The 22,946-nt window shown below is 47.4% G+C and overlaps 1 protein-coding gene across 3 annotated transcripts in view; it reads right to left on the reverse strand.

Moving 5' to 3' along the window:
- LOC144100750 (AP-5 complex subunit zeta-1-like) overlaps window positions 1-22,946 on the reverse strand; it is a 50,338-nt gene that overhangs the window by 21,631 nt on the left and 5,761 nt on the right. For all 3 annotated transcript variants that reach the window (XM_077633585.1, XM_077633586.1, XM_077633587.1), the window contains exons 5-11: window positions 19,565-19,768; window positions 17,435-17,590; window positions 9,645-9,682; window positions 9,432-9,588; window positions 6,288-6,463; window positions 3,536-3,619; window positions 3,005-3,192 (exon numbers count right to left, since the gene is read on the reverse strand). In XM_077633585.1, the coding sequence (XP_077489711.1) occupies window positions 3,005-3,192; window positions 3,536-3,619; window positions 6,288-6,463; window positions 9,432-9,588; window positions 9,645-9,682; window positions 17,435-17,590; window positions 19,565-19,768 (1,003 nt within the window). The remainder of the gene's footprint in view (window positions 1-3,004; window positions 3,193-3,535; window positions 3,620-6,287; window positions 6,464-9,431; window positions 9,589-9,644; window positions 9,683-17,434; window positions 17,591-19,564; window positions 19,769-22,946) is intronic.

A 22,946-nucleotide genomic window follows, 5' to 3' on the forward strand; every position in this document is an offset into this window, starting at 1 on the left:
TGCTCATCTCATGAAAAAATGTCTCGCTGTCTTGACACCTCAACTACAGTTTCTGGAAACGTGAACAAAGGTATCCCCCTTCACCGCACAGAGACCAAGGAGAGTATTCTACACATCTGTGCATGGCACAACAGTGAACCGGCCACTTCTAGGTGCCACACTGAGCAAAATTCAAAGTTGACTGCAGGTATGACTAGTGCAGAAGATACCTTCCAAAGAGCCCCACACTAAAATCTTAACTTCCACTCACAAACAAAGTCGACATTTATAAACTTGACAAAGCCACTGCAATATGAACTGAAGCCGAGCAGCCCCAAGACATGAAGGATGCTCCAGCGAAGACTAGCACTGAACCTGCTCGGACAATTTGTAATAAACTTAATACTTTTACAATTCTGCACCACCTGTGTGGAAGTAACGTGGCTTATACCACATGAAATAGTAAGTTGTAAGGCTCGCTTACAAGCTCATTTACAACATGTGACCATCCACATAGCGCAAAGTACATAACAAAGTTCTGTGGTGGTTTACAGAACATCATAAAAATTATGTACTGTACATATTGCACATGGCCAGGGTGCATAGCAAGTGATTCTTTTTGGAACTTTTCCACTATTTCATGTTTTCCCTGGCTGTTTCGGCAAAATTCCCCAACCATTGAAGAGGTTGAAAAACATAATGGCCAATGATAATACATGAACCATACGCAGGAAAAAAAAAAAAAAAAACTGTTCTCTGAAACTGCAAATGCTGCATTGAAAATAGATTTGCTCTTCTTATTTAAGGGGAGCCTTTTCTTTGTCTAAGGAAGTCAGTCTTCAAGCTGCGACTGTTGAAGCAACCGTTGCTTCTACTCTTCCACTCTTCAATGAAGATGCTAGCTATTCTCTTCTTTTTCTTCCCAGCCTTTGCAATAAGCATGCTCGGTTATCATATTTTTGGTTTTGAAGCAAATAAGCATAATAACAAAAGATGTCGAACATTCCTGAACAGTTGAACTGTTAACAGAGATAGTTTAAATTAAGAAGAAATGTGATAGAAAGACAGATTTGTTGCACTCAAATATTTAACTTCTTGTCGTCATTTACGTTCTCCTTAAAGCACAATGGGGGAGAGGAATCATGTAGCATGGGCTGTATCCAGAGAGAAAGGTATAATATGGAAAATTCCAGCAATTGTAGAGAAAATGCAAAAACCCAAATTTTGACACAATGCAATACTAAATGCTACAAGGGGGGAGCCACTGAATGCTGTCATGAAACCCTGTAAGCTGCCCACCATGTTCTACAAGTGGTGATGTTTTTAAAAGTCATAGTCCCACATAGTACAAAACAAGGGAGGTTCTAGTGGCTGGTCCTGACATTGGTGTAAAACGTGGACTGCCAGGGCCACAGTTCCAACTGTGGAATGGCACTCCCAGGAGACCGCACTGCAATAAATTCTGTCACATTTTTTACTAGAATCACTGCACCAATTTCGGCAGCAATTCTATGCATGCACCTGCCTCATCGGAGCTCTCAGCTTTGGGAGTTCATTAAAATCACGCGTGCCAATTTTCATGCTCCTTTAATGGTTCACATCCGATGGCGTTACGCATGCTTTCACAAAAGCAACAGTCAGGTTCATATCAGCTTTCAAAAAATTTTCTTGATGACACTTCATGTGTCATATAACTACAATGTCATACACATGACGTGCTGCCAGGAGTTCATCTTTCAGGCTTTCAAGAAGGCACTCTTTGTATACTCGGACGCCCCTTTTAACAGCAGCACTAGTACCTTGAGAGAAGCACAAGATGGCTTCTACAAAAACTAGCAGCTTTTTGCAGCCTTAACTCAAATGATAGAGCATCTACCCTCATTTGTTTGCTTTGCTTACGTGATCGGCCCAACACAAAGCAAACAGTGTTCTCGGAGCAAGCAGTTTTGATGCCACATTAGGGAGGCATCGTGTCTAACGCGAGAAAAAAACAACTGTGGACATTCAATGCCTACTGATTCGGGCTCTTTCCAAGGAAAATGCTTTTGAAGGTAATATATGGTTCCTATCCTGGCTCAGTCCAAACTGCAACAACCAACGCAGAAGAAACCACAGACGTAGTGCTGACTCCAACGACAAGAAAAAGACAGCTAACTCAGTGCGCACACTTCACATGCGTGCAAAGCGAAACCGATGTGTGTGGAGCATGTACTGTATTGTCACAACCAGTGGAAGCCATCATGGTAATTTCAGTCGGTGCTTTCCTCTGACTTGGCCAAACTTTTTGTGGTATCCCTGACGTTTCCCTGAATGTTCCAGGTGGAGAAAATACTCCCGACAATTCCAGGTTTTTCAGGTCACTAGAGAGCCTGGTGAAAAGCATAAAAATGACGTGCAACAGAAAAGCCTTCATAGAAATTTACTCTTTCATTGTGTATCCAGCATTTGAGCTGATCAAGAATACTACTGCTCTCTTAAAATCAAAACTGTGAGATGAAAGCACAATGTTCCACTTCAATGCTCTAATTTTCTCAGAATTCATATGCCACGCCAACTTTTCCCTTGACAACCATGGTTTGGTTTAGTTTACGGGAGTTTAACGTCCCACAGCGGCTCAGCCTATGAGGGATGCCGTAGTGAAGGGCTCCGGCAATTTCGACCACCTGCGGTTCTTTAACGTGCACTGGCATCGCACAGTAAACGGGCCTCTAGAATATTGCCTCCATCGAAATTCGACCACTGGGACATGGATTGAACACACGTCTTTCAGATCAGTAGCCAAGCGCCATAACCACTGAGCCACCGCGACGGCCCTTGACAACCATGGGCGAGATAAAAAAAAAGAAAGGCGCTGCTATTAGTACGTTTGCATGCATGCAAGTCAAAGCTGAATGTTGAAGCCCAGCTTCAAGTGTTCTCCACTGTTTCCAGGACGCGTTACACACATGATCTGCTTGCTATTTTACTTCACACCATCGAATGTATTACATGAGTGCTTACCATTTCAAGAAGCAACAACACTCACCTGTCGAATGTGTCTCCAATGCCACTGACGTCACGCAGCACAAACTTGAGCATAGACTTGAGCACCTCGGCCTGCTGCATGGATGAAGACTGGCGCTTCAGGCGTGCGCCATCCGAGGCACCTAGCGTTTCCCTTTCCAGGATTAGAGCTGCCGTCAGTGCCGGCAGGTCCACAAGACTATGGAACACCTGTGGGTGAGGCAACGCTGCACTGAAAACGGCATGCTCATGTCCCACCTACACACCTACCCTAGTATACATAACAGCATCTGCAGAGTTGTGCCTTATTTGTTTTTGACCACAATGACAAAACTAGAGCTTCACCGTTTGCAGTTCTCATTGCACCTGTGCGCCAAGCATTCCTAAATTACACCACAAGCTTTGAGCCCTGCTCAGGTTTTCATTTTATATTCTACACTATTTTCAGCATGAATGCATTGCACTATTGTCATGCATTGTGAACATGAGCATGTTCGTTTCAGCTGGTATAAACCATACAACAGAAGAAAGTGCTCAAAGGCAAGGAGGCCACCTCAACCACACTCTTGGCTGACATGAATGCCGGAACAATGTCGAGGAACTGCCTCTTGAACTGCTGCGGGTTCCAGGCAAAGATCTGAAACAGGCACGAAAGGAAATACAATGTTCACAAATACCCCACGTTGCTCTGAGGTCCTCTGCATTGCAAATATGAATCTCAAAACAACCATGCAAATTTTTGATGCAAGCATTACCTCCGGAATAACACTCTGATGTCAGCTGAGCATTTACAATGCTCAGGGCGAACTGGCGGGCTAGTTGGTCAAACATAACAAAAGATTTCCGGCGCACAAAAAAGATCAAGACAAACAGAGAACACAGCACAAAGCGCCATACTTCAACTAGCTTATTTCCATGCAAAGTGCCTACGCTTATACAGTGCAGCGCAAAAGCGCACGTTCGTATCATCTGCAGTAGGGTAGGGAGCAAATAACATAACATCCGAATTTCTGCCCACTGCACACAGTGCAATCTGACCAAGGAATTTTATGAATTCATGTCATCACGAAATTCGTATCATGGGCATTCTACTGTATACATGCTTGAGCCCAGGCCCCGAGCGGATTCCTGTCGGCCGCTGATGCAGCACTGACGCTCGAGATTCGGGAGGCGTCCTTGACGTTTAGGATACCTCCGCCTCACCCTCTCCTGTTCCCGTGCGTCGCGCAGCAGTGCTGTGTCCTGACGCTATGGCATCGATACTGTGTCGCTTGCCAATAAATACAAATGTCGATAGTGAGGCAACCTTGAAAGCGAAAACATGGTCTTCGGAGAATACTCACTGGGAGAAGGAAATGCTGGATAAGCCGACGTTGGAGCTCTACAGGACAGCTAAATCTAAGATTAGAAGCGAAAGCTTATATGGCACTTTCAAAGGGAATGGTTCAAATTTTTGGGGCTGAGTTTGGTTGCTGCTGTTGCTGCATGCCAGACAGGGAAACGATAGAAAATATTCGTGCCCCAGTGCAAGACCCTCAGTGCACAGTGCCGCTGCAGGAATCACTGAAGCACGAGGGTTCAGGAATATTTTCAAAAAGTAAGAGACGACCAGAGGATTGGCGGACAAGGTCAAGCGAGTAATCTAGTAATGGGAAGATACTGGCCATGCTAGGCATTAATGGCTAGGTGGCACTTGTCACCACCCCTATACAAAGGGGAGGCTAACAATTACTACCCATCTATCCATGTATGATGCGTCTGCTGCCAGCGCCTGTGCAGCCTGTATGGTACCCATTCAGAATGTCTTTTTTTTTGTGCGGCACTTGCTGCTGTTCATCTTCTGCCTTTTGCCGCTTCAACGCTCAGTCTAATAACCACAACTGAAGTTTGCAACGGCCATCACGTGATACGGCTGTGGGCCCTTTTGCACGACAAGCCAGCGCAACAAGCAACCTGTGCTTCTTTCCACAAGATCCCTGCGGACGCAACGCTTGTCATCAGAGACTCTTCTGCCAACTCCAGATATGGCATTTGTTGGGGGCTATAAGTTTCACGTAGTGAGTGAAAACAAGCCAAATGGAAACTCTGCAATGATTTCCCACCAAGGCCTCTGATACCGGACATAAGAGCGCATTACAGTTGTTTATGGTTGTGGAGATAATGCTATCAGACCAAAAAGCTCTCCTGCGGAGCAGTGCTTGCAGCAGTGTAATCGCAGGCTTCTCTGTGCTAAATGTGAAAGACGTAACAACGATCATAGGAAAGCTTTTGTACAGCTCAAAAATTCACAAAGCCGCTGTTTTCAAACCATGCATTGGATATAAGTACCAAAAATTCAGCGGTTACAATGCACCAGAACAAGCGTCACTGTCACAAAAAAGTACTGTAGCTTCGAGGTGCTTGTAGTGTCACAATGGCTGTAAATTGATGTTCTTTGTTTCTTTAGCGAAGTGGTTTTTATGACTGTAGACACTAAAAAGTGTGACAACAAAGTTATGACTAACGGAATGTTTTTCTTCCCCTATGCTTCCCTTTGTTTCAATGACTGGGGGCTTCCTTCGTATGTGTGGTATGTTTGTGACAACAAAGTCATCTTTCTCTTTTAGATCCTGATTAGCGGTGGCTGTTTTGTATTGTTCTTCATAGCTGGGACTGCTGCTAATATGAATAAACAATGTGCTACTTACTGCTGCCATAAAATGTATAATGTTTGTTTTGGTTCTTTCTTGATAACTTTCTTAGCAGTATGTGAATTTGAAGTTGCTTTCTAGGAAGGTTTTTGCCTTCTTGATGCTGAATTAATTTATGACCTCATTGTTACCGTAGCTGTGATAAAAATGCATTTTCTGCTGCATGTCCCGTTAGCTAAGGATGCTTTGCCTGCATTTCTGTTGCAGTAAATAAACACTGTGCTATTTTTAGCTTTACTTCACATCTATTCTTCAAAACTTGACTCTCTGTTCACACTGCTAAGCTCTGCAGACTGCCTCCTGAGATGGATCGGCATGTCAGCGAAGCGTAGTGTCAGAAGCTAGCACCACCTCATGGAACGTCGGGAAAGCACAGTGGCGAACAATAGGAGAGCAGCCAGGCATCTCAAAGGTGAGGAGGTGCTGGCCTCATTTGGCTGGCCACTGTCGGTGGCGATCAACGTGCGATCTTCACTGTCAATGTGTGCTCCGCACATCCCGTCTCGTGTTGTGTTGTGCGCGATGTAAGTGCAACTTCACCCGTGGCAACCTGATTATAATGAAACTGAAATCAAGAGTCATCACAGTGCCAGCAGTTTAGTGTGCCCCACCAACCTTGAGCAGGGAGGGAAAGTATTTCTCGGTGGCACCTGCATCGCACATAGCGGCCAAGTTGCGCACAGTGAAGTGGACCACCTGCAGGGCACTGGACGTGTTCAGGCAGGCACGTGACCCAGGGCCCAAGAAGAACTGGCCCAGCAAGTCGTCAGTCTTGTGCAGCACAGCTGCCCCTGAAGAAAAGTTATCACGGCTGAATTCTAGTTCCCCCCTGTTTTGCACAACAAGTACAGCGTGCTAAGACAAAATCATTTCAATTCAGTTAAACAAAAAAAAATGCATTGGTGTAACCAAGCTTCGCATGGTACATACAGGTCACTTTGATTTATTCAATACGATGCAGTTCTATCTGAGTGTCAAATAAAAATGTGCTAGTGCTGTGCATGAAATATGCAAAGTGCTTCATTTCATTCAATATAATACAGTTGGACATCGATGTAACCAAGTATTTCAATTTTTATAACTTTGGGCCCATAGAACACCATGCATTTCTGGCTTCAATATAGCCAAGTAGATTTTGCCGCACTTTCAATGTTTCAAAATTTCAATGCTGGCTGGAATAGGAAAAACAGCCTCATGGGTGTCAGTGATTAAGCAGGGCGCGTACCACAGCACGCATAGGACTGCGAACGTAATACGGGCGCCGCCTGTCTTTCACATACAGAGTGCATAGGCCGAGGCCCTCGAGCTGCATGCCAGAAAGTCACGCGCTTTCACAAGGACTGCTGGGAGTCATTGGCTGCCGGCGCAGGCAATAGTAATGCTGGGCGTCGTCTGCTGCTGCATTGTCTGCTCCGCATGAGCAAGAGCTGTGGCCAAGTAGAGGGGCGCTCGCTACAGAAAATGTGGTAACGTAACCGCCTCTCATTCCTTCCTCTATGGCAGGTGCAAATACGATGACGATCACAGTGACAAGCGCGCCATCTGGGGTGGTACAGGCGAGGCTGGCATGCCAGGCCAGCCCACGGCTCTCGCTATCTCGCCGAAAATCGGCGCTGCCTATGTTCAAAGGTAGCAAGCCGCATTCATCGTGTTTGCAAATGTCTAAAGCTCTATGCCCAAATCTTGGTGAAAGGACCAGAGGGGTCAGTGCACACCTGTCAGCTGCGAAGCCCATCACGCACTCCACGCCTGAAAACCTCATTTCTCACTCGGACAATTCGTCAACGTGCAAGATGACACACTCCTCACGTTTAAGGCAGAAAAGACTAGCCTCATTTTATTTCGTTGGTTGGTGATCTCATCAACATGGAGAAAGAATAAAAGAAGGAAGGCAGACGCTGACAGCCTTCGCAATGGCGGATCAGCTCGCAAGCTCACAACATAAGCAAGACGCACATAATGCCAATGCTGCTGGCGAAGAAAGGGCAGATGTAAGAGACCACTTTAATCACAAATAAGGTTTTTCTTGCGTGTTACCCGCAGTGTGTTTTTGGCAGACTCTTAGTGTGCTGGGAGACTAATCTTGATGCAGCAGAATTTCAGTATTACAAAGTAAACTGCCGTTTTTTGCAGACTGTGTTAAATCGAGGCTTAACTGTACATTCAATAAAATTCTATTTAAAAACTAATTAGAATGTGTTATGTAAGTAAGCAGTCAAAATTTACAAAAATGTTTGAACAGCATATCATTCTGTCAAGTTAGCCCAACAGTTAAAGAGGTGCTCTGTAGCTGTTGCGGCATTTTTACAAAAATCTGCACTGAATAAAACAAAATGTCGAGCATGTTTGCACATACCATCTACAGCCACAGCCAATCCCAAATCACAACAAGGCCACAAATATAGAGGCAGGAGGTTGCCATCCATGGTGACTTGAACGTGTGCAGAGCTGGTGCTGCCTGAGGCACAACGACCAATGGCAACTCGTAAAGGGGCAGAAAGCATGCCTGATGGAGAAGCCCTGCTCAGCAGTAGAGCAGGACCCCCTCCAGGGGCCGCCTTGTCCCCTAATCCCCAGATGCACTCATCTGCGTTCTAGGCTTCCCCTTCAGCTCTGGGACGCCATCACGTGCCAGTGGGGCGGACGCTCATCTCCTGCCCTTGTAACCTTGCTAGTACAACCTTCACATACTTTGTTGCTAGCTGGCATTACTGTTATTGTGGCAATAAATGCCATTTTGTGTCAGCCAGAGTGTTGTTCCCAAAGAGCTCAGCCTGCCGTGGTCGGCGTGCACTCGGTACCGCTCGCAATTACGGGTTGGGGTCGGCAGTTTCAGCAGCGGTTATGTGGGAAGAACGTATTTACAGTAGCCAACTGGTTTTTCAGACTCCAATAATTTGGACTTGCACGATATTTTGGACCTCGCTGAGGAACTGTCACGCACCTCATCGGAACGTGTACTTTATCAAGACCGACATTTTGGACTCTCTGGAGTCCAGAAGTTCCATCTTTCGAAATAAAACAGATGCCAACAATACTGCAGAGATTGTTTTTTTTTTTTTCAACCGAAAATTCCGTTTTTACGGCTTAATATAGACAGAAACGGGCATCTCTGTCGCAACAAGCCGGTTCTCTGCCACTGTGAAAGGTGCCATTTTAGATTTAAGTGGGATCAGTCGGGCTTGGATAGGCTTGGCTATTTGTTCATTACGGCTGCCACTTGAGATGGCCTACAAAGTGCTAGCGGTCGTGTTGAAAACGGGGGCACCCACCGCAGCTCGGACGGCAGGGAACTCCCCGTGGATTACCTCTCTGTCTTCGTGTGCATCGTTGGGCATGGAAACAAGCAGCTGTTCTTGCCTTGTGCGGTGCGTGCATTTGTTTGCAGCACAACCTGTGGCAGCGTCGCATTGTCTGGTTGACTACTGTGACGCGAGGTGGTGTGAACATGACGGAAGCATGACAGTGGCTCAGATAAAGCCTAATATTACTGCTTGCAAGCGGAATTGGGGGAGAAGCGCATTCGCTGTTTTTAAAGCCAATTTTTTGCAGAAACATCATTTTGACTGAATCTTCGGACTTATTCAGACAATTTTCCGGGTCCCGCCGAGTCCGGTCGGTGACTGTACCTCAATCCCACAATTCATGTCCACTTGTGTGCCACTCTTGGTCAGTTTTAATGTGTCTCTTTCCAGCCTGAAATGCAGTACTAGGTTCAATTTCTGTTCTCCTTGGCCTCCAGGTGCATTTCCAGCTCACCGTGGTGGAGGAAGAACTCGAGCACAGCGGTGGCCAGTGCCACCCGACTGAAGAGGTGGCCGGTGGCCAGCCTCTGCACCACCAGCACCACCTCGGGCACCTGGCTGCCATCCAGCTGGCACACCAGGTCCAGGGCCCGCACCACTTCCACCAGGCACTGCGCACCACAGACCCTCATCAAAATGCCACAGGATAAAAAATGAATCTCCTCACAAGGTGCTGCAGCTCCAAGTCTTCAGCATGCATGGGCTCTGAAAGAAAGCAAGAGCACGACGACATGAGCCATTAAGCACAGAAGGCTTGAGAAAAACGCAGCTAGCGAGTGATGCACGAAGGAGACACTTTGCTGGCACAACTACCGCCGCAGCATGATGGAAGCAACAGAAAGACACAAGTGAACTTTTTTAGTCATTACCGCTGCACCTGCAACCACAGCCGTTCAGCAGCTACTTGCAACTGAGCTCGCGTGGGTCTTTAGAATAGGTTGAAGACCTTTTAGCTTCGCACTCACATCGTTGCAGCCTGTTATATGTCATGCACAAAGTGCAGTGCAACAATACCTGCTAACTAACACAGCACTGACAGCATTGGCCACTAAAGGGCAGAGGAACATTTTGAGTGGCTAACTGTGTTATAGTATTTCTTGGACCCATGGTTTTGCAATTCAATCAGCAGAACAAAAGAGAGAAAAAAAAAGACAACAGCAGGCTACTGAAACCATCACATGGCTTGAATGGCTAAGATGATGACAGTGCGGGACAATTGCACTCACTGTATGTCTCGAATGACAAAAAACAAGCTTAAAAGTTTCCCATTCACCAAACGCACAGCAAACAAAACTAAGCGGGTTGTTCCTGACAATAGAAATGCACGGCTGCCTGCAGAGATCATCCTGTTTTGAGGCTGCCAGACAAGAAACTTTATAAAAGAGATCAGAAGGCTCAGTAAGAGATACCACATTTTCAGTGAAATTTGCCCATCTCAAAAAGACAAAAACTGGAGGTGCCCCTTAGATGACAGAGCCTTACTGACATCACAATGAGTCAACCACTGCTTCTGGTTTCAGTGCCTCATGCAGCTCTAGTGGCCAGATCAGCCTCTGCTCAATTACTCGAGACATTGCCAAAAAGATCGCCCCAGCACAAAACCACAGCTACCATATTTACTCGCGCAATGAACGCACTTTTTTTTCAAAAAACCAAAGCAAAGTTGGGGGTTGCATTTATTATGCAGGGTAAATTTTATGAAAACTTTTTCGGGATGAGCAAAAAATGCTGTAATGCAAAATAAAATGCATAAGATAGCTTACCTCTTGCAGTAAATATACGCGTACACTATTTTCAAACAGGCAGCTTTTTTTATTGCACTTCACTCCGAATCGCCAGACCCGTCATTCAGGTCGCTGGCCACTTGCACATCGCACTCCCACCACTGGTCGCCCTCGCTGCCATCCAGTGCATTTGCGATTCCGGTCTTCTTGAAACTCTTTGTGACCAAGTCAGCTGGCAGCGAGCGCCTTGCGTCCAAGATCTAGGAGTATGCGTCCTGATCATTTCGCATAAAATGACACAGCCTTCCTTTCACACATATTCAGAGAGACCGGAAAACTTTCGGGTCTTCAGTCCCCTAAAGGCGTGCCACTCCCGATTTGTAGCGTGCAGCTTGTCGTGCTGCTTACGCCAGTAACGCACACTGACTTCGTCTATTCCGAAATGCCTACCGGCAGCATGAGCCCCGTGCTCAACTGCATACTCCACAGCCTGTAACATGAAACCGCCCGTGTAACTGACATTTCCGCCCATCGCCAAGGCAAAACGCAATACAGGCAAAAGAAAAAAAAATAGCAACTGACAAAGCTTTCACAGAGTAGGAATGTCTGCCAGAAGAGTAGGGCTAGAATCTGCGCCACAGTGCCACCGTCTAGCGTAGTTTTGATAGGATGTCTCTGCGCACTCCCGCCGACCTGCTGGCGGTTGCCACCGGCTTTAAAAGCTTCGTAGTTGCGGGAAGCGACCACTGGCCGGCGTGGGCAGTCTCCTCAGCTTCGCTCGCTGTGTGCTTGTGCGCCACGATGTCTCTACAATCTTGCCGTTAGTGAATCGAGTTATGGTAGACAGTACTTCAAAAACAAGTATTGGAAAACCTTTCGGAGTGCCGAAAGACAACGGTTGAGCATGCAGTTTGGTCTGCCACGTGGCTTAGGATTGGATGGGGGGGGGGGGGGCCTAGAGGGGGTCGGCATAATAATAATAAAAAAAGCATTTAGGCAAGAAGGTGCCGCGTGGCTGCTGCTCCTGTTGCCATGACATTAGCCGGATTGAGTGAAGTGGGAAAGCTACAGTGGGGCCGTTCGCGGGACTGCAGCGGGTGCGTTTATTAAAAATTCCAAATTGTGACAACTAAAGTTGGGCATGCGTTCATTACGCGAGTAAATAAAGTACATCTGAAATACATTAAGCTAAGCACACATGCTGGCCACACCAGTTGCTCTGGCCACCCATGAACTCTTTAAAAATACCAGTTTCACATCTCCACAGAAATCTGACGGGGGTCAGCAGACTGTCAAGCCACCCACGACATTCAGACGATTTTCTTAGCACAAAAAGGAGATAGCAATACTTGCAGGACATCACAAATAACATGCTTCCCACCCAATAGATGGCATCTGCTGTCTTCCAACCTCCATGAAATGGCCAAAGGGTTTTAAAGCAGAGTTTTCTAACTGGTACAGTAAAACCTCGTTCAAGGAATCAGGAAAAGTGTCCAAGTTATCCAGAAGTCCTAATTAGCCAACGTCCTCCCAAAAATTGCCAGAAACGATTTACATTATAGTAAATGGAGAAAACCAGGGTGGTGCTAGCTACTTCTGAGACTAAAACAACAACAATTTTTGTGAACCACTCTGTCAGATGCTCGTGCACATTATCACTATTGTTAATGCACTCCCGAATGGCCTCCTTGACAGAGCGGCAGAAATAAAAGAAGGGAAGAATCAGAAAATGGAAATACCAGTGATCGGCATCCAAAACTGTAGCTGCCTGATGCTCAGAGAAGAGAAGCTGGAAATATGCGACCACAATTATTTGGCACAAGGGCCTTCCAAATGTCACTATGCCTGCCTCTCTGACATTTGACATGCGGGAGATTAGCACCATCAATCACTATGTCGTTCATACGGAGGCATTCTGGGCTCTGATCAGAACACGGTATAAGAATATATTTAGGTGCTGACACTGCACCCAGCGGTGCGAGCAGATCTTGGTCGACTGTGTCCTTCTCGTCGAGCTCGCTCCTGCTGAGAAGGACACATTCGGCAACTGGCCTGGCCAGCAACGTCGACTGCACGCTCCGCCGGCTCACTAGCCGCGGCTACTGAGACCTCCAATAAACGTGGGTCACCTTCCACATCTGGTGACTCCAGATGAACACATGCAATGCTGCTCCCACTGGCTCTGCGCTCCTGCCCGTCCTGTCCCTCCACTTGGCCTTGCCGCTGCATGCCCGTTGTTCGCGTCCGGTTTTCAGCAACTTCTTCTCGCCGCCATGTACACGCCTACCATCGCACCACGTGTCCAGCCAGCTACTGCACGATCAGCACAACAGCCGCGAACTCCCACCCAATCTCCTGACAATGCTGCGGTCGCCGCCTCCTGGCCCCGACATTTACGCTGACTTCAAGAAGGGCCTGACAGTGTATTTTGGCTTGGAGCTCCTGCCAACTCTCTGCGCTGCTGTTCCGGGCTGAGAAGCTGCGCTACCACTCGACTCGCTACCACTGGCCAAATCCCTCCACATAGCTGCTTCGGTTTTCCCTCTGCCCGCTCCTACACCGGAGCCGCTCCCAAGTTTGCTCCACTGGCCCCTTCGGATGCCCGTCCACCCTCCCGTCCAAGGGCGCCTCCTGCCCTGCCCTGCCCCAACTCCCTTCTAGTCCCATGTTCCTCTGCCACCTCATGGCCAACCACAGTGAGCCCATCTGTCCTTCTTGCCGTGAGGCGCGCATGCAAGCCACGCCAGAGCCCTGTCACGCATCACGTGCCACCCGAATTTCCTGCCATGGCTCCCTGACCACCTGGCGCCTTAACAAGTGACTGTGCCTCCGCTACAGATGAGACTGCCATCGCAGGAGGTGCCAGGCATGCGACGCATCACAGCGTGTCCTATCCAACACCGCCAATGGACTCGGCTCTACTGTTTCCTTCCCATTCCGACCCCTACGTCCTGGACTTGCGCCCTCTGTACCCAGCAAGCGGTCCCAATGCCACAGTGAGCTTTCTTTTGCCGACAGCCGGTGCACCCCGTCGCCCGCTTCGACCACTTCCCTACACATTAGCCCAAGCTCCATACAGCAGATCTCCAGCACAGTGTCGTGTGCTGTCATTTCACCGTCGCCAGCGGCCGAGGCATCCGCTTCTCTTCTATGGTTGCGGTTTCCGCACGCCATACGTTCGCCTGCACCCACTGGGCCAGCGCCCATCACATATCGCATGTAAATCCCGGCGTGGGTGCATTCTCGGCACTGGCATTTATTTCCTGGCCAGCTTCAACCCCACTGCCTGGCCCACCAGTTCACCTTACGACTGGAGCACACCAATTCGTGGATCACTATTCCCCATCATCCTTCTCCCCTCGCCGCCCTCTGTGAAGCAGCCAGGCTCAACCGCCCATACCCCACCCAGCGGCCTAGCTGTGTTTTGAACTTGACCCACATGGTGAAACCTGTACATTTTTTTTCTTTTTCTTTTATCGCGCACCACGCTAATGGGGGGGGGGCATCGCCAGTGGCGCTGATGACAAAGACGAAGCTCGGAGCTGCACAGAACTTATTCGGCAACCGGCCTGGCCAGTAATGTCGACAGCCCGCTTTGCCGGCTCACCAGCCGCAGCTACCGGGACCTCCAATAAATGTGGACCACGTTCTACAACCCTTGTCATACAGGGCGATTGTTTTCCCTTGTGTTTCATGGCACTCGGCACGGAAGGAGAAATCTACTTGAATGACTTTATGATCACTAATGGGCTCTAAGTATGTAATGGGTGATAAACTGTCAGGACGAGTGCTCAGTATTAAGTCTAAAATGTTGCTCGAATCGCCTGCGATAACGTGTTGGACAGGTTACTAGTTGAGAAAGGTTAAAGTTCAAACAAACATCGAGAAAATCCCTCCATTCTGCACTGATTGGCTGTGAAAGAGAGCAGTTTATTCCGGGATAATTAAAATCGTCAAATAGAAGAATATGCGCGTTCGGGTATGGTGCAGTGAGTTGATCTAGCATGTTGTTAAGTTCACGGGAAAATTTTGGGCTAGCCTATAACACATGCCGATTAGAACTGAATGTGGTGAAGAACGGCACAAGAGCCACAGTATTGAGGCTGATGGGTGAGCATGATAATTCCGGTCCAGCAGCAATCAGTACGCCACCTTCTCGAGAATTTGTGCGATAATTTTGATAGACGGAAAAATTTGGCAAATCAGCAATAACTTCAGTATCAGTAATATCATTGGCAAGCCAGGTTTCAGTTAGTATCAGCATACTGCTGTTAGATGATGTGACTATGCTAGACACACGCTCTCGTTTCGGCATAAAACTGCAAATATTTGTGAAGGTTATAGAGACCGAAAAGTAATTGCTCGTCGAGGTACCGGAACGGGTATTGACCGCTTTTGGAAGAAGTGGTATTTCTCTAACCGTCTGCAATGAGATATCGTACATGTAACGTTTAGTACCAATGTGTAATGTTTTGTAGCAAAGAGAAAATTTAACCTTTTTTAATTTGACGAGTGCTACAATGTGACTACACACGGTTTGAACAGGAGAGAAGTCTTCACCGATGCTATTGGACGTGTCCTCTAGTTTCCGGGCATTTGAGAGAATGTTGTCTTTAGTTTTGTAGGACGTGAATTTAGCTATTATTGGGTGGTGACGGTCATCAGAATGGCGTCCAAGGCGATGTGCGTGTTCTATTCCTTTAGGGTCGATTGATATGTTAAGGCGATCCTGGCAGTGACGAATGATTATATCTTCAGAGGGGGCCTAGAAGAGAAAAGCCTAATCAGGCTAATACAGGCCTTCATAATCAGCAGAATCAGCTATGACACGCCGTAATTAAATTTAAAAGCAGCAGAGAGAAACAAGATTGACACTCTCATAAGGAAATGCATCGAGAAACCATTAGTGCTACCCCTATGCGCATCTTCAGAGGAGCTCCTGGCCCTCAGGATGCACAATACTTTGCAGAGCTAGGAGAGGCAGTAGAGATATCACAACTACAGCGGCTAAGCATAACACATGCGGGCAGAGCCACTGTAGCCGAAATCGGACTCAAAGCAGACAGGGGCACACAAGAAAGGGAGGACAAGGAAAACAGGTGCCGCATTAGGATCCCCCCTTTCCCAAAAAAACCTGCACAAAGAGAGGAGGCAAAAGAGAGCCCAAGCACTGGAACGCATATACAGCGAAAAACCAAAAGAAAAGCTTGCCTACGTAGATGTCGCAGGAGACGAAAATAAAAAAATGGAGGACTGCCGGGGCAACCCAACCACAGCCACCACCATAAGGGGGACAAATATAGAAACAGCAGAGGAAGTTGCGATGGCGCTGACTTGCGTCGGATCAAATTCCGAACTGCAATCCAAAATTTCGGTAGAGGGAGGGTCCCTCCTCTCACAGCCAAAATTTTAAGACAAACAAAACTGGACAGGCCAATTAACATAATCTGGACCCCCGTGCACAAATCTGTCCGTGGCAACGAGGCTGCCCATGAGCTGGCTCAAGATCTCAACCACCAAGCAGCTCAAGGAGGGCCCCACCTCGAGAACCACGGAAGAGACTAATATAATATCAAGAAGTAACTCAGCACTACATGCAACACTGCAGGCAACCTCCCCCGCCCAGTGTGAAGCTTAATAATCAGCAAGCGGTGGCGTGGAGACGTCTTCAAACAGGCGTCTACCCGCACCCAATATTAATTAAACATATTATCCCAGAAATTGAGGATGACAAATGTAAGAAATGTGGAGCGAGAAGGACCTTCGACCATATTATTTGAGAGTGCTCACAATCCCAAGGCAGGGCGAATAAAATAGATAGTAGAGACGACTGGGAGACCTTGCTGCGTAGCCTGGACCCTGAGCACCCGCTCCTCACCATCCAACTGGCTGGAGAGGCCGCCGGGATTCAAGAAATCCAGGCCAGCATCTGACGCGGCGACCTTGTCCACCCCAATCCCTTCTGGCCCTCATCTCTCGACTGAGAGGGAGAGCCGGAGGGTAGCATAAAGTCTTTCACTCACTCACTCACTTCAGCTTCGGCATATGTTTCGGTCGCAATTGTGTCTTCAAGGCGACAAAATATTAGATTATTCCGTCGGGATCGGTTTTCAGCGTCATCCAGACGTGCTTCTAGTGCAGAGGCTAAGCTGGCTGTCTGGGTGGCGTTAGTTCGGACAGAATCAAGGTCTGTTCGGAGGGTTTTCAGAGTTTGGTAGTGATCCTTGAGATCGGTCATTCTTTTGTTCAGAACAGAGATAGTTTTCTCCGTCGTTACGAGCTGGTTTTTTAGTTGGCCAACCTTGGCGATGAGCTGAGCTTGACTGGTGGAAATTTTTTGTAGCTCTGCAAGAATAGCGCTAGAGCTAGTCCTAGCAAAATTTGTGCACGGTGCTTACCACAATGTGGAAGCCGAGAACCTAACGTCCACACTTTGTGATGCACTCTGGCTGCACAAAACACCAACAGTCTAAAACTGCACCGAAAGCCATGAAAACCGCTTCCACCCTTGCGGCCGGTGCATGTACCAGAGGGCGAACATGATCTGCGCGCACTCTTTGCTGCGGCGAGCGGTCAGTGTCACCACCTAAAATATTCTTACACCATGGGTCAGAAGCATGTCCAAACAGGCAACCATACATGGGTGTTGGCTGAGACCACGTCGGCAGTCCAAATCATCCGGATTTCTATATTAATGAGGTTTCACTATGCACTCAAAGAGCATAACACTCACTGCGGTGTGTCTGCTCCACCAGGTAGAGGCAGTACTTCTTGCTGGCCGACACCAGCATCTCATCCGAGTAGCCCAGGGACACAGCCAGCCGCAGCCATACGCACAGCGCCGAGAAGGCCGCCCCATTCAGCCACTGGTCCCCCGTGTAGAACTTGGCTGCACAGGTCAGTCAGTGGGCAGGCACTTAAGCTTAAACAAGTGGAATAAGATACACACAAGAACTGTTCTGGCCTTAATTTTTCCCCTGCTTAGCAATACCTTTTTTCGTTTGTTAAAGGGGCCCCGAAACACATTTTCAGTGCACTGTTTTGCCTGTTGGTTGCATAGAATGAATTATAGTGACGCTATTAGCATCGGTCGTATCGCGTATACTGCGGTTTTAATATTTTAATTAGCTCCCAAAAACAAATACGTGGCGCTGACGGTGTCACCATACAGTGGCGGTTTTTAGCAGCGGATATGACATCACTTTGCGCGAGTAAATAAACTGAAAATTGGGTTAATAACTAGAGATACGTTTTGTCAAGTTTATGTGTTTTATATCACATTAACAAAACCAGCTTGTTTGCCTTAGATAAAAGCACTGTAAATCAGGTAAAACAAAAACACGCCACCAGAGGCACTGGCTACTTTTTGCATCGAAGGACTTTGCGCCTCTCTGTAAACATCCTACGACCTAGCACTAAACACTTATGGCTACTCTCTATGTATCTGAGAGCGGCTTTGTGGAATCAATCCGATCGAGCCATTGCACTCTATAAGCGTTCGTTTCGGTCCCAAGGAAGGATGCGTTCATTTCACATTTAGTATGCAGTGCGCATCGTCAGTTTGTGGAGAATGACCGGGCGGTGGCGCCAGATGGCACCACGTTCCTGTCAAGAGCGCACGCTCCTTGCTCGCCGTGGCCAACCAGCGCGCTAGGAGTGACAGGCGATGGTTGGCGGTAAGCAGTAGCGGTACGCGCTATGCTAAATGTGTCTGATATCTTGCACAGGCTGTCACACCATTGCAGTATCTCGCGCTCCAGTTCGGATCCATAAGTAAGGGAACGTCACTGATCAGTGCTCCCTTCTGCGCCGTCGACGTGACGGTGAAGCATCGCTGGGTCAGCTGGGCGTTCACATGGTTGTTGTAACCATGCAAACGGCATTGCCAGCCTTGGCATGAATGAGTTACAGAGAACAGGCAACCATGGAGTGCAAACTTCCGCCACGTGCTAAGATAGGCTGTTTTGATTGGTCGCCCTGGGTGTCGTCATTGGGAGAGTGAAATGGGAATGGGAAGCTCTGCGAAAATCGAGTTGAGGGAAGCATTTTGTTTGCTTGTATTTTGAAATTTCTTCATTGAATAACTCCCGTTCCTATGCATCGATTCTCGTAATTCTTTTTGAGTCAGCATCTGTGTGACATAAAGAATCCATCTGAAGCGTAACCGGCATCCGTTCAAGCAGTGTTTTGCAGCCCCTTTAAGTTTCATAATAAACAAACTGGCTAACATTTTTGACATCTAAAACACCCCCAGACTTGTTGTTCCAAAGATGACTTTCATTATGAAATCTCAAGTTCTTCTAAACCATAAGCAAATCTGCAATAAACACAGACTGCAGCTAGATTTCTCCAACTACAGCAAAGCTAGATGACAGATCACTGAATCTGGTACAGCCCGTGAGACTGCCTGCCTTCCACTACGCTTGGAACATAATTTAAACATTTTAATGCTCACGAATTATGCTGAAAGTTGGCAGGACACACTCACCCATCTCACAGAAGACTTTTTTTCTGCCCTGCCTTTTGCCCAGTTGTTCTAAAACACTAACTGATCCACCAGCAAGAATAAGATCCCTTCAGAATGCTAGGGATTAAATTTTGAGATGTACCACTGAGGCAGGCCATGAGGCTTTTAACTAATCCGCAGCCTTGTTCAAACAGCCATTCACTTCAGGAGGAACCTTCTAGCCACAACATCAGCACAGGCCTGGGGTTTCACAGTGAAGAAAGAACGCCTCTTGGTGGCTTCCCAGTACACACCAAGTGGACGCAAAGGAAGCAGCATCCATGCTGGCAGCGAGTGCTTATCTAATCTGGTATTTCTGGTCTGTGCGGCACAGGCAACACAGCAAACGAAACTGACCCGAAGAGAGGACTGTGAAGGTCTCCTGGGAGACAACACCATCCAGCTCCGAGACAGCCTGGACAGACTCGGAGCGCCGGAAGCGTGAGGTGGGTGCGCAAGACGGCCCAGTGATGGAGGACACGCCCAGCAAGCGTGGAGACGAGAGCAGCGAGCAGTCCATGAGCCAACCAGGCAGCTGCTTGAGCACACGCTCAGCATCCCCTGCAGCACGGGCACCCTCACAATGGGTGTGCTTCTACAGCGACAGTTAGGTGCCTGCTTCTGTGACGCTGGCATAACCCATTCAGGCGCCAATTAAATCTGCTGAAAGGAAAAATCTTCTTTTGAATAAATGACGACCGGTAGACTAAGTAGAAGTGATGTGCAAAAATTTATGCAAAGGTACTCATATTCAAGCATATTTTATTTGTGTCCACATTTGTGGACATAGCGCCTTAAACCTGATACATGAACATAAACACTGCTACATTTGCTTGTCTTTTCTAACCGATCGTTAGACATGAATAAATGTTTAGCTCTGAAAATATACGCTTCAGGGAATTATTCAGTGCATGATTTATAAAACAGATAAAAGCAGTCATTCTGTGACGACGGGCAGAGGAATATTCGGTATTTCGAGCCCCGAACGTGGCTCTTAGATGTGCAGCCTTCACGTTTGCACCGTTGTGTAATTAACGTGTTCAGAAGCTAGGGCCAATGGTTGCTTCCATCATAAGTAATGCTTCAAGTCCGGCTGCATCAAAGGGGTCTCAAGTGATCTGAGCACAGGTGGAGAGGCAGCATCTTTCGGCCTGCTTTACACATGGTTTTTGCAAAAATGAAGATCAATTTTGAAGGTCACTGTTTGATCAATTTATGCCCGAGACCTGAAACAAACTGTCCCCTCGTTCTACAAATGTGCTGATTATTATTTGTAGCTTAGCCAGCAGCTCTGAACCGACCATGGTGTGAGGGCACGGGTTCCCCTTTTTCACCCTGCCTTGTGCAGTGCTGCCACTTTGTCCATCTTGGGTTTCATACATAATGTAACGATCCTTGCTAAAAACCGCAGCAAAATTTTCAAAACAATAGAGAAAAAATGTTCTGACCCTCACTGAAAATGGTTGCTTCCTCCGGATTCGTGCGTTCTACAATCTAGCCCAAGTGGTATCAGATCTCTTTTTGAGTATTGGTAGAGGCTTACGACCCTCCCAGACCAAACTGCCTTTAAGCACTGGTCATAGTGCGCTGTGTTTGCCGGCAACGGCTCAGCTAAGTGGCGGATTCTTTGCGACCATCTGCGGGTCTTCATTGCTCGGTCAGCCGCACTTCTTTGGAGGCGCTTGTACATCGGCTATTTTCATGAAAAACGCTTCAGCGCTGGAGTCACCCAACATTCTCTTTGTACAAGCAGTTTTCAACACCCTTAAGCAGTTAGCCCATTTCCTACCGTACGTGCACAAAAAAAACAGCGCGTTGTAGCGAGAAAACGCCACTTTGATATTTTCGACATTAAAGCGCCATGTCCACATATGTGGACACGTGACGATGAAAATTGGTGTGCTATTTCTACATTAAATTATCGACATATTCCAAGCCCAAAATCGCATCATTCACGATCATTTGTAAAGATAGAAAGCAAAAAAGGAAGCTATGTACTCATCCCGCCAAAGAACGACGTGATGCACATATTTTCTTTTTTTTTTAAACGCATTTCACTGTAGCTACAAAAGATAACGCCACAAAGTTGACAGGGAGGGTCAAAATGGTAAGAGCGCGGTATTCAAAGGTGGAAATTCGCCTTGCGTACAAAAATATGAGGAGGCTTAGCATGCGTCCACATATGTGAACCCAGTGCCTGAAGGGGATAACACGAAAGGGTGCAAAGTAAAGTGGTGCGCAACAACGCAACAACGCAAGGGTCGTTCTGCTCTGCATGCGAACAGCTGTCGCTCACAATGCAGGCAACACGCTAACCAGTGTTTTTGAGTTCCCCCGCACGCTTCACTCCTTTCCTATTTCCCAGCTCCCTCGTGTGCACATCATATTTAAAACAGTCGAAGCTACACAATACGCAAAGGACAGGATGGGATGAGATGTTGTTTCTCAAGAACAGCTATGCACACAAGACATATGCACCATGTATGGATAGCAACAAAAATTTTAACCTCATCGACTTGGCACTTGTAGAACAATTTGCATACTTATGCTAATATAATACAAGTGCAGTCAACAATCCCTACTGTATAATAAAATAAAAAGGAAACAACCCCTAAAATCACATACACAAACTTCAACTGCACTGAAGAAGTTAAATGCAACAGTAAAAGTTGAATCAAGTAACTTTCACCAAACATGCACCAGTATACAACAGTATATGTTCGTTTAGTTTAGGCTAGACTAGACCAGTTGAGCTGAGGTTAGGTCAGGGTAAAGTAGGTTAGACAAGGGCAGGAGCCGTATTCTGAGTTTGTGTCATAATAAAAAGCGTCATAATCTGCTGCAGCACATGGTTGGTGCTGCAGCATCTGCACTGGAGGCGGATGTCGATTAGTTTGCGACTATGAGCAGTGGCAAGATGTCACTGCCTTGCGGTTGCCGTAGCAAAACGTCCAGCGGTGCTATTGCTCTGTGCCGAAAAATGACGCGCGACCAAAGCGACAGAACAAAAATTCTGCCACAAGTTTAGTTGTGCGTTGAATTTCACTGTAAAGGGGCAATATTGAAGCTGATTTATTTACCCAATGGACTTCAACAAATAGTAACATTACTTCAGATACTCTTTTCTGCATTGTAAAGGCCAAAGCTGTGCTTAAAGAAGAAAATATCGTATACTCAACTTGTAGGGCCCGCTCGTGAGTTGCCCACTCCAATCCCGCGCCTCTCCCAGCGAGTACCCTTGACCACCCCCTGTGGTCAAGACTCATTCCCCTGTGGGGCAGGGGAACCGGGCTACGCGGGAGACCCGACCGCCAAGGCAGACTCTTGATTCCTGCTATGGAGATCCCTGACCCCCTGCCATGACGACATCTGGCCAAGCGAGAATCAAACTGCATATGGCTTTTCAGTGACAGAAGGCGACCGCTGCAGCCATCAATCTCCGATAATAAATAAACGGTAGTTAGCTTGTTCACATGGCACAGCGTTTTACATTTATCTTCAGGGTAAAAGGGAATGGAGAGGCAAACTTGTGGCATGCACTCACTCACTGCACAGCGCATGCTCCGTGCCGAACCAAGACAACTTGCTGTCTGCAACATCGTTGAATGTAAGTTGGTGCTGTGATTGGATGGTTGTGCAGAGGGTAATTTACGCTTTGTAGCGATAGCTACATTACACTAGAATTTCGAGCCTTCATCGTGGTACCCCTTGAGCTCTGTGGCGGCACCATGGCTGGTCA

The sequence above is a fragment of the Amblyomma americanum genome, chromosome 8 (assembly GCF_052857255.1).
Source record: "Amblyomma americanum isolate KBUSLIRL-KWMA chromosome 8, ASM5285725v1, whole genome shotgun sequence".
Taxonomy (NCBI): Eukaryota; Metazoa; Arthropoda; class Arachnida; order Ixodida; family Ixodidae; genus Amblyomma; species Amblyomma americanum.